Here is a 12,317-nt window from a genome sequence, read left to right on the forward strand (position 1 = left end):
ATACTATATATCTGCAACAGGCTAGAAAAAATAAAGCAGTTAATTAGATTTGGGACTAGCCTAGACATCCAATCACCATTTGAACACTATTTCTATTTGAAAGTACCTTTTGAATTCTAACTCTAAACACTGGTACCAAATCTCCTTCGACTATAGCTCCGAATACTCTGCTGCCTCCTGCTGTACAGAAAGATGGAGCTTCCAGCTACAGCGATCGTATATACAGGATGTTCGCAACCTGCATGTTCAGGTAACAGGTACACCTACAAATACACTACATTTTCTTTTTAATGTAGAATACCAAAAACTCTCTAACTAATACTTTTCTTGATGGCATAGATACCCTTTTATATCCTTCATAGACCCAGAATATTACATTTGTAAAATTTTCAAACTATATTAAATATGTATTGAATTCAATTGAAAGATATTTACTTAATAAAATAGTATATTCATTAAAAGGAAAAATAGGTTTGAACCTTTTTAAAGATTCTCTTGGGGACTGGGGGAAAAGGGAGATAATTGGTCAAATAGTACAATCTTCCAGTTATAAGATGAATAAGTTTGGGGGAATCTAACATACAGCTTGGTGTTGTACTTAATAATACTGTATTATTTATTTCAATTAAAAAAAAAGAATTCTCTTTGGAAGTTGAAGCTAAGCATGCCAATATTGTCTTATCTATAGGAGTTGATTGACTTGTTCTGAGTCAAACTATATTACCTTTAAACATACCCAAGCAAACCATAACCATATCATTATCTCTGATGTAGTGCCTGGCACTGAATAATTACTATTAGTCTGTGTGAAAAGCAAGCAAAAACTGACCAGCACCTTAAAACTCATTATGAAAATCAAAAAAGTATTCTTTCCAACATCACAAAATACAGCATCAAGCTATCTCATTACCAGAGTTATGGGAAATAGCTTCCTGCTGCCTGTCCTCTTCCCAACCTGAAAATTCCCTAGAGGAAAGGTGACTGGGAATCTGTACAGCAGGTGACAGAACATCAGCTGCTCCAGAGGCTAGGGCTGATCACAGCCTGGAGTCTGAATTAGCCTTTGTCCCTCACTCCTCCCTTTTATTACACTTCTCAATTTTTCTTACTGCTTATTCCCTTTCCCATTTTCTAGTCAGTATTCATTACTATTACAAGTATGACAATACTTGTCTGCATTACTGTACCTAAAACTAGTGTAAATTCCACTCTAGCACTAACTAAAGGAATGAATACTTGTGACTGAATAAGCTCAAAAAGGAGAAGAATTTAAGATAGAACCATTATGGAAACCTGATAGCATGTTACTTGCTCAACCTTTCTGTAATTTTATTTTCCAACAATTCTGAACTTTTAGAAGCTTCCAACAAAATACAACACTGTTCCTATACGAAATCCTATTTTACTTCCAAGTATGAATTTATGAGGAAAGTTTAAAAAGGAAGCCTGTTTGTAGCACGTAATTTAAAAAATCTAATTAGATGGCTTAATGTAAAATTAGAACTGCAATCAAATAGTTTTCTTTTAAAACTGAAAGTTTAAAACAAACATTCCTGTACTTGACTGCTGGATAGACTTGCTGTCAAGGAAATCACAAGCTTTAACAAATGAAAATCTACAATTAAGTACAATAAGGCTGAATAATATATACATTAAATAATAATACTAATTCGTGGCCTGGGAAGAATGACCCACCAGTAGCAATGACCACACATTACAATCAGATCTTGGCTTCTAAAACACCCTTCTCCACTAAAGGAACCAGGACTTCTTAGAGAAATGCCTCATTCAAGGGTTGCAGCAATGTAAGTACGAGATGAGCTCGGAAGATCTTATTGAAGCCTTAAAGTACTTAAAGTAAGTGCCTAAAGATTCATGGGAACATTTTAAAAAGACAGAAGGAGCTGCCACTGGCCATGTCTAGGACAAATTGCTATCAAAATAACTAGTGATAGGAATGGATTATAACCCATTGAATAAAATAAGAATTCACAAGTCAATATAAACCCAAAGATAACAAGGGAGAAGAAAATGCTCCCCTAAAATGAAACATCAACTCATAAACATAGGAGAAATATTGGAATTAGAAAATCATCAATGAATGCTAAAATTAAAGTTTAATAAAGAACAGGACATAGACATAGTATCAAAGAATCTTCCTCAAAATTACTTAGTAATTTTAAGGGTGGGAGGCAGGACACCTGGAGAACTCGGGGAGACAGATCTCATCAAGGGATCAGTTAACATTATCAATATGGAAACAAATTGAAAACTGACATCACCTGCCTCAGAATGCACTGATAACACATTACTTCAGTGGTAATCCTGCCAAAAATGCATGACTTGAATCTAATCACAAGGATACATCAAATAAACCCAATTTGAGCGACATTGTACAAAATAACTTGCCTATATTCTTCAAAAATATCAAAGTGAAGAAAGAAACAGAAAGGTTAAGGGATTATTCTTTTAGTCTAAATAGAAATGACAACTAAATTCAATGCAATTAAATTCATTGGATCCTGGGCCATGAAAACAGCTATAAATGACCTTACTGAGGTTAGTTGTTGAGATTTGACTACAGACTATGTAGCAGATATTATTGTATCAGTGTCCAATTTCCTGAAAACTGTATTGTGTTTATGTTATATAAGACATTGTCTTTATAATTAGGAAATACGTACTGAATTATTTAGGGGCAAAGGTTCATGATATCTCTAACTTACTTTCAAATGATGCAGGAAAAAAATACATAATTATAAAGCAAGTGGGGCAAAAATGGTCTATCTAGGTAAAATGATTATGGGAGTTTCTCTTACTCTTTTTACGACTTTTCTATAAATTGAAATTGTGTAAGATAAAAAAATTACAAAAAGTTCAGAAAAGTAGACGGGTATTTACATATTTAGAATAAGAAAAATTACTCCTCCTCTGGAAACCTCTATTTTCACCCCCCACCCATCATGCATAAGAATTTGAAACTAAAAATCCACAGGTTAATAGAAACTTTTAGTCAAATGGACTGTTTATAGAGCAAATCCTTCCACTCAATAATAAAGATAGCAGGAGAATCATGGTCATATATAATAACTTGAAAAGATCATTAACTTATTGGTTCAGTCTTAAACTATCAGAATTAATGGAAGAACTGAACTGCTTAATGTTCAGCAGTGTTCTACTAAAGGCAGAAAAGATATTAAAAAGGCAGCAACACATAATCCTATGAACAATTTCTTCAACTAGCAATATGGGAACGACTACTTCATGAAGCAGGAAAACAACTACAAATTTTGGGCTTTCTAAATATATAAGTGCCAAAAGGACCTCAAAGAAACATCCTATTTCTCTATCACTATTATAAAACCCAAATGGTTCATTTTCATTAGACTAAAGTAGCATGCAAAGCAGAAAATAAAACATTATTTCTAAAAGGGTGTTGTTAGAGCAATCATCAGCCAAAAGCTTCAGTCAGTGCTCATTCTTTAGCGTGACATGAGAGGAAACGCTTTTCTGAAAGAAGAAAACACTCTAACATCATGAAAGATGTACCGTTACTCAATGAAATGGTAAAGATGTCCAAAGGAAGAAAAACAAAACAAATAAGCAAAACACCTCATTTCAAGTGACCCCAACCTTCTATAATCCAAAACAAGCAAGTTCATTGAGCTAAATCTGCAAAGATACTTTTTTTTAAAAGGCTAATAGGACTGTGGACATTATTTATTAAAAAAAACAACAAAAAAAACACTTGAGTAGGAAAAGATCAAGAACTGGTGTAAAGCTAAAGCAGACCTGCTTCCTCATCCTCCTCCTCTTCCTCATCATCGGAAGTTGATGACAAGGGAGTTGGTGCGGAGCTAGCTTGATTATTAACATAGTCACCATACTGCATGCCTGTAAAGTGGAAAGCACAAACACAAGAGTCAAACCAACAGGAAAGATGAGAAGTAAAATTTGACATTGCATTAAAAGTGAGAAAGAACTCTGACATTACAAAGAGCATTCCCGCATGCATATTAACAAATTTATTATCAAAACTGGAACCGTTAGAAAATCTCTGCAAAGCACTTTAGTAAAAGCAGCTTTAATATGAACTAACTGATTTAAATGTGAAAAAAGTACCATGTATTACACTGAGAATATTTAGGAAACTATAACGATGTTCTCTGAAAATCTTACTGGGCTCTCTGCACGTTTCCCTTCCTTAACCGTAGGGCCCCTGTGGTATACTTCTCCTTTGGGACTGTGCATTCCTGGTGAGCTGTGATCATTTCTACTGACATGAATTTATACAGCATATAACACACACAGAGAGACTTGATACCTTCCTTGTGCTAATGCCACCTCAAGGTAACTCAGTTCTCATAATGGAAAAAGAATGACAGTTAAAGAAAAGAACTATATTCAGCATAGTTCTCTGCTCACACAGTAGATGCTCAAAATAAGGGTTCATTAACTGTGGCTCTACAAGTGCAACAATAACAGAAAAGTGAATTTTCTGAGATGGTTGATCATCTCAGCTTCAGCCTATTGCCTGCATGTAGGTCTAAAGTAGGTGAATGAGACCGGTCCTCTGTAAGATACACCAAGACAAGGCTGACTGTGTGTAGAAAAGACACAGCAGCTGGTATAATACTGTATAATACTTCCTGTATAATAACCGTATAATACTTCCCTTTAAAAGTTTTGATTGGATATTTTTATTTAATTAATCTGGTAAAATCAAGACAAAAAATTAAGACATCCACAGAAATATTAAAAGGGAAAATAAACTTAATTAAAAATAAAAATACTTTATAAAATAAGAATAAACCACCTGTGAGGAAAATCTTATAGCTCAGCTTAAAAAAAAAAGAAAAACCCAGAAAGTGTGTGAATTTTCAAGAACATTTCACAATATTGGAAGCACAATGAAGCCCAGTCTCAACAAAATCACATGGCAGTCCCCTGATGCTCTCTTCGTTGTTTTTTCAGCTGACCTTTTCAATTAGCATGGATAAACACAACTCATGTCTACAGTAAGAAAAGAGCTATTAAAGAGTACAATTTGAGCTTAGAAGGGTACATGAGTGAAGCTGTGATCGCCTCACTATGACTAAAAAAGTCATGGAAAAATTTCTAGCTTTACTGAAACATCTTCTACATATATATAAAATGGTAGTTAAGACAAGTTCATCTGAGAAAATAAAAATCAATTTAAATAAATTCAGACAATACAAGAAATAAACTTGATACCTTGAAAGACCAAATTCAGAGGGGCATGTTCCTCCAACAAAAGCCAAGTTAAAATGAAAATTTGACTATTATTAGACCTTAGGCTAAATAACTAACATGTTTACAATTAAACATAAGTTAACTGTAAAAAGACTTTATAGAAAGAGATTTAGAAATTCTTCAATTTAAGGACTTCCTTAAAAATGAAGTATTTTCTCAAAATGCAACTAGCATTGTACTTCATTCAATAAGCACACATATGTATATGCATACAGTTAAGAAGAAACAAGAAAAATTCCCTTTTCTGTGCTGAACTAAGAAATGCCAATAAGCAGGGGGAAAAAAATCAGAGGAGAATCCATTTTTTCCATGACTGAATGAATATGCAAGTTGTTGACTCTGTAACTAATCAAAAGAGCCCACGTACAGGGCACACCATATGTATTATAAGATAAATATTTTCCTCTCTCCAGATTTACTGAATAAAAATAGATTTATTTCACTTATTATTAGAAAAATATCCCATGCTTAACTGGAAGCAAATGAGGTGGCTATACAATAATAATAAAATTTATAGAACTACTTAACACACTGGAACAAATCTATGAATAAGACAGAACAGAGTAATATTATTTATTATACTGCAATTGTCAATGTACTATATTAACAGAATGTCACACAACATCCTCAAAATTTTACTTTCCTGAAAAAAGATGCAATCCTTTTTGAGAAGTGCTAGAAATGAACAGTGTCAAGATTTAAGCCCTTCCCCAAATGTGACCCTTAATATACTCAGAATTTAGCCTTTCTTTGCTTATTCAAGTAAACTTTGTTAAAAGCTTGAGAATATTAATGGCACAAGAATATGATATTTTAGTTAATCCACAGTGGAATGGTAAGAGCTCCAGAGTAAGCATCAATCCATATTTAAGTGGCCTGCTCTAGACTGGGTCCAGTACATACAAAACGCAACCATTGAGGAGCTATGGTCCGACACAGGCTGACAGCCAAAGATCAGCTCTACCGTATGTGAACGGCTGTGAGAGCTTCCTGAGAGCCTTTACTCAGACTCTCTTGAAGAGCCAGAACCCATGCAGGAGATACACAGAGTGCATCTATAAGGTGGTAGAATATGACATGTCCTCCAGAGCTCAGCCTGAAATCCACTGTAAAAATGTACATGGAGTACCTTCCACTCCAATTGCAACCATCACCACCACCAAATGGGAAGGGACTGTTATATCCTAACTTTCTCTTAATCAGAGCTTCCAAGGTATGACTCTAGTAAGCCAAGAGGCAAAAAACACTTCATAGGTAGACTCTGACATCAAGAAGAGTTCTGTACTTAACAGGGTCCCGATATTTTTAAAAAGACATTCAGTTTAAACTGCCCATTATTAAAGTACCTTCAGGCAAAACCCTCCAAGAGACCATACGCTTTGGGCTACTTAAGAAAAGGCATCTTCCCTGTTCCCTAGATACAGCTACCTTGGGAATAAATAAAACCAGTTTTAAGAGAACAAACCTCATGTGGAGGTTAGCTTTCTTAATTCAAGAGTTCAGACGTCTGCCTGTTGTCCTTCCTAAGCTGGTCTTCAAACTAGGTATACATACTAGAAAACTTTGCATGGGTTCTCACAAAAGAATGGTTTTAAGGGAATCGATTTCCACAGTACTTTCTTTCCTAAAACTTACCCACCTAAGAAAGTGCCTGTGTTAAAAACAGCCTTTCATTCACATTACAAAGAAAACACATACCCTTAACTTATCCTAAATTTTACTGTAACACATGGCCCTGAGGTATAAAAATCTCTCAGGTGCTAAAGGGAAACTGTCCCTTCCTTAAATGATTAATGAAGGCATCCTAAATCTATAGACTTTCTTTGACCTTGCCACACATGTTTCAGTTAAAGATGAAACATGTTAGAAACAGGGTTGGGTCTCACTGGAATATTCTTAATTCAGAAATATTGAAAAGTTCGGTGGTGAGGATGATGATGAATTTATTTAATAATTCTGCACATACATGTGATCCCCAATCACTACTGTCAAAAAACCCACTGCTTTTGAAAGAGTCCCATGAGAACAAAGCAAAAACATTAAGAAATATTGACTAGACAAGAAGCAGCACATTGTGGATAAAGATGGAGACTCTGGATTCAATTGTACGTTCTACTTCCTAACTTTCCTGTTCTTCATTTACATCATCTGTAAATAGGGTAATAACTACCTCATATAGTTGTTTTAGGATTAAATGAATTAATATACATATTTCATAGCTTAGAATGGTACCTGAAATATACTATATAAGTATTACCTATTATTTTAAAATATACCTTTGTGTATATGTATTTAATTAAAAACAATTATTTTCAGCTATTCCTGATAGGGCAAATAACTAGTTAGAAACAAACAAACAAAAAAATGTTTCACCAACCTGAGTAGTGTTCTCAGTAACATTAATTCTTTTAAAAATAAGTAGAATGTTTTCTGTAACCACTAATTTTTTCAAGATATACTGGATAAAATTCATGAGATAAGTAGTTTACATGACTTCTTCCAGAGTCAATATGAGATGTTCAATAAAGTAGTTTACAGCCTATTTTATCATAACATATTTATAAAGATTAACATTTATCACTTTATAATATTTTATGCAATATTTAATTTACCTTCTCATTACAACAACAAAAAATTTACTGACAGGTAAATCTATTAGTACTTAGTAGTGTATGCTTTTTTTTCTTTTTAACACCTGGGAACATTCCTTTTTATCATGATATTCTCAATTCCTATGTAAAGATTTTTAAAAAGTTAAATATCAGCGTTTGATACACACAATACATATATTTACCATAAGAATACAATGCTTTTCAAGATGATCCACGCTTCATAGATAGCATACTGTTAGGTACTACTTTATTTCAAATTTGGTAATGAGAAACAGTATATTGACTCATTACCTAGTTTTTTATAACCTACTATACAAAAGATAAATTGTATTAGATCTTTGACATTTAAATTTGACTGAATTTAGTAATCTGGCTTAAAAGTTATATGCTACAATTTACTTCTCCGGAGTTAATGATACCCCTTGAAATTCTAGGAATACATTTCCTTGAATCAAAAAAATTACATCAAACTTTACGACAAAAAATTAAATTTGTCTCACTGGTTTGAAAAGGAGGACATACAAACTCCCAAGGTGGGAGCAAGACCCAATGCAGATCTCCTGCCTCCAAACCCAGCGCTCGTTTTACTGAATCAGTAATTATTCAAAATATTGTGAATTTCATTATACCATTGCCAATATCTTATCACATCCTTTCAATGTATTTTTATCAAAACCTCAACTTGTGATGTACGTCATTTATTTATGGGTGATATCTCTATAAAACCCAATTGGTAAAGGCAGTCCTCCTTTTATTGTTTACTAAAAAAAACCCTTCAACAATCTACTTTATGTGAACAAAGTTTCTCAGCAGTTATATGTCTGAAAATAAAACTATGAATGAAATTTAGTTCAGTTTATTTTATTCTAATAATGAATCATGCAATTCAGGGACACAAAACTGTGGTGGGGAGGAGGGAGAGGCACTCATCTCTCTGAAATATGTATTTTCAATAAACATGTACTTTCTATTAAAAAAATACAAAAAATCATGACCAACTATATATTAATAATAATTGTATTGATTACTTAACCCAGAAGAAAAAATGTTTATGCTTATACTTATAGTCACAGACAATGAAACAAATGTTAAAATTTCAACTTATAAAATTGTGAAAGAGAAATATGATAAGAGTGATAAAAGTGTTTCTAGCTTAAGAATATATTATTACATTCAGGGGAGGGCATATGACATTAAGGAGAAAAAGAAAAAATGTAAACTTTCCAAATGTTAAAGAAGGTCTCATTTGAGTATTTTAAAAGGAGGGTAGTAGGTATCACTCCTGTGGATCCAAAGACTAATGTACTATCTTTGTTTTAAGTCAACATGTAATATGTTGAAAATTATATAACCGCAATTATTTAAACTTTTGGTGAAAAATTTTCGATGTCAATCTGAAAAACGTTAAAATAGTTACAGAGTTTTTTAAAAACAAGTTTAGAAGCTATGCAAGCAAAAAATTAAAGCCTCTCCTCTAAAACCAGTAAAAATGCTGAGTCCTTGAGAGAATAACTAAACATGGGTGTCTCTGAAGCTGGGACAAAAAGACTCACCTCTTTTAAGTAGTAATATTTCAGTAGTCACATCAGACCCATAGCATACCCTATGGAGGCCATACACCACACAACTGTAAGAGGCACCATTCACACAAACTACAACTTGCACAGCATACATGGTAGCCTTAACTCACACAAACATTTAGGCGTATACCCCAGATCTATCCAAAAGCAAAGATGCCACAAAGAAGCCAAACCCTACTTTAGAAAAAGGAATAATGAAAGCTACAATTCAAATGTCTCCAGTATTGTCTTTTTGTAACTTATTTAAGCAGCTTATCTTAGGTAAATCAAGAGTTTATTATCAGCCAATAACAAAAAATTCAGCCTCATTTTACAGAAACAGCACAAGATAAAAAAGCCTGAGTTAAAAATCTTTCAGTCTGCTACTTACTAGTTTATCATTTGGTCAGGTTACCTAATTTTTGTGAATCTAATTTTCCTCCTGTATGAAACAGGAATAATATCTACATCGTAGGATTGATATGGGGATTAGATAAAATAATTAATATAAAGTATCTGGCACATTGTGAGTGCTCAATAAATGGTAGCTCCTCTTTTCAAATCTATCTTTTTAGTAAGGAAAAAATAAAACAATTATGATTATTGAGTGAGCGAGTTTACAGTAAGGTGATAACATGGTATTTAAGGTAAAGTGGTCAAAAAGAAAAATATTATAGGAAAAAAGAAATTAGCAGGAGCAATGTATAGGGTCAAAACAAGCAAGGTATTACAAACAAAAATGGAAGGAGTCATAAATGCAGAGGAAAGACACCATTCAGTTAGGGCTTCAATCTACCCTCACCCATGACAAACAAAACTTTCCTACCAGCCTTTCACTTTGAAGGTAAACACTTATAATAACTAGATTCTAGTCCCAGTATAGCTGGTTGGGAATCAATGGACACTCCTGGATGCTGTAGTTGGTTTTCCTATAAATCCAAATAAGAAAATTTATAATGTATAATCTGATCACATTATAGAAAGGCTTCTGTTGATCACATAAACACTCAACAGGTAACAGGCAGTGAAATGAGCCTATGGATTTATGATGCTTTTTCCAAGTTTCAGAACATACGAGACTTCTTCATATTCAAGGTCAGGTTGTCATTACACAGTGAGTACAGTCCCTAAAAACACTGGCTGCTCTGGAAATATAAACTATAGGTTTCTAAAAACATATCTCTCATCAAATGAAAAATTCAGTATATTAATCTGAAACATCCATAGATTTGGAATTTTAGCTAGGCAGAAAATAACCATGAATACTGCCCCCAAAAATGACAGTGTGGGGAAACATGGTCAAAACAACACATTTTAGTTGCCTGTCACTTATTTAGCACAATGAGAATACTGGCAAGCAAACAAATAAACTGTATTGTTTGTCAACGCTGTGAATGTGGTTTACAATTTCATTCCCAAAATAGGGTTACTTTCCATTAATAATGATGAAAAGCACAGAAATCATCAAATAGGATATGCAGATATGTTAAATAAGGAAATCTTGGGTACACTGTCCTAAAAGAAGCTATAATCTTTAAAAAATAGGAAACACATGATCCATAATAGAGGGATGTATTAGTAAATTATAATATATAATACACTGACACAATGAATTGTTAGTCAGGAAAATAACTATAAAAGCTATGTAGATAGATGAAGAACTGGATAATTCAATAAATGTAAAAGCAAAATACAAAATAGTATTTAAACTATGCTTGCAATTACATAAAATATAAACTCATAATTAGAGATTGGAAGTTAATATATAAAAAAGAAAAGTTATGTTTGAATTGATTATACCGTATTTCCCCGAAAATAAGACTGGGTCTTATATTAATTTTTGCTCCAAAAGATGCATTAGGGCTTATTTTCAGGGGGTGCCTTATTTTTTCAGGTACAACAATCTACATTTATTCAAATATAATCATGTCATCTTCTTCTGGAACACTGTCATAACTCTCCAAACCCCGAATTCTGACTTGAATTTCTTGTGACTCCATTTCCTGTAGAACCATTGGTCCCAATCTCTCATGTCCAGCAATAGAGCTCTCCTTAAACGAGCACTTCTTGTCCATGTAGCCTGTTCGTAGTGCACTGGCAACACAGCTGTCAGTGACTTTATCCCAGGAATTCTTCACCCAACTCACAACCTCTTGCAGGCTAGGCTTCACAAAGTTTCCACGCTGATTTCTCTCCATTCTATTTTCAATGTAGTCATTGATTTCCATGTGCAGATGGTCCTTTAATGGCTTGTTTATTGCAATATCAAGAATCTGGAGATAGGCAGTCATTCCTGCAGGAATCATTATTTCTTTTACTCTTCTCTCTGCAAGGAAGTTCTTCTTGTCTTTAGTGCGGTGAGTGCTGGCTGAATCCCAGACTAGCAGACCTCTTTGGCCACCTCGCAAAACAAGTGGCAGCATTAAACTGACCCACTTCCTTATAACTGCTTGTGTACAACAGGCTTTTTTGGTTTCAAGAACATAAATGCCTGAAACACGTTCAACCTTATCTTTCTTGCCCTTAGTGATGATTAGAGGTAGCGCTTTCTTTCCATCAAGACGAATTGCCAAAACACAGGTAACACATGCACTTCCGTAACCAGTGGAGGGAATGTAGATTGACGAGGCACCCCTCTGATCAATTTTCGTTTGAGATCCTTGGCCCATAAACACTGCAGTTTCATCCATAGCAATCATGTTGGAGAGTTGGTATTTAGAAAAGTTGGTATTTAGACTTGAATGCAAGTGCGCATTTAATAACTTCAGTATCTTCCTGCTTGAACAGTGTTGTTGATCTTAGAGAAAATTCATATCGCTGAAGGAAGCCAGCCAGCCAGTGTTGTGATGCTTTCAATTCTTCCGAGGATGTT

The 12,317-nt window shown here is 33.9% G+C and overlaps 1 protein-coding gene across 4 annotated transcripts in view; it reads right to left on the reverse strand.

Annotated features, from left to right (window-relative positions):
- The window catches only part of SEC24B (SEC24 homolog B, COPII coat complex component), an 83,948-nt gene that overhangs the window by 41,664 nt on the left and 29,967 nt on the right, over window positions 1–12,317 (reverse strand). For 2 of the 4 annotated variants that reach the window (XM_019741954.2, XM_019741953.2), the window contains exon 4: window positions 3,793–3,894. The exons of the other annotated variants lie outside the window; for them this stretch is intronic. In XM_019741954.2, coding sequence (XP_019597513.2) covers window positions 3,793–3,894 — 102 coding nt within the window. The remainder of the gene's footprint in view (window positions 1–3,792; window positions 3,895–12,317) is intronic. 4 annotated transcript variants of the gene reach the window in all.

This window comes from Rhinolophus sinicus, linkage group LG02 (assembly GCF_036562045.2).
Source record: "Rhinolophus sinicus isolate RSC01 linkage group LG02, ASM3656204v1, whole genome shotgun sequence".
Classification (NCBI taxonomy): Eukaryota; Metazoa; Chordata; class Mammalia; order Chiroptera; family Rhinolophidae; genus Rhinolophus; species Rhinolophus sinicus.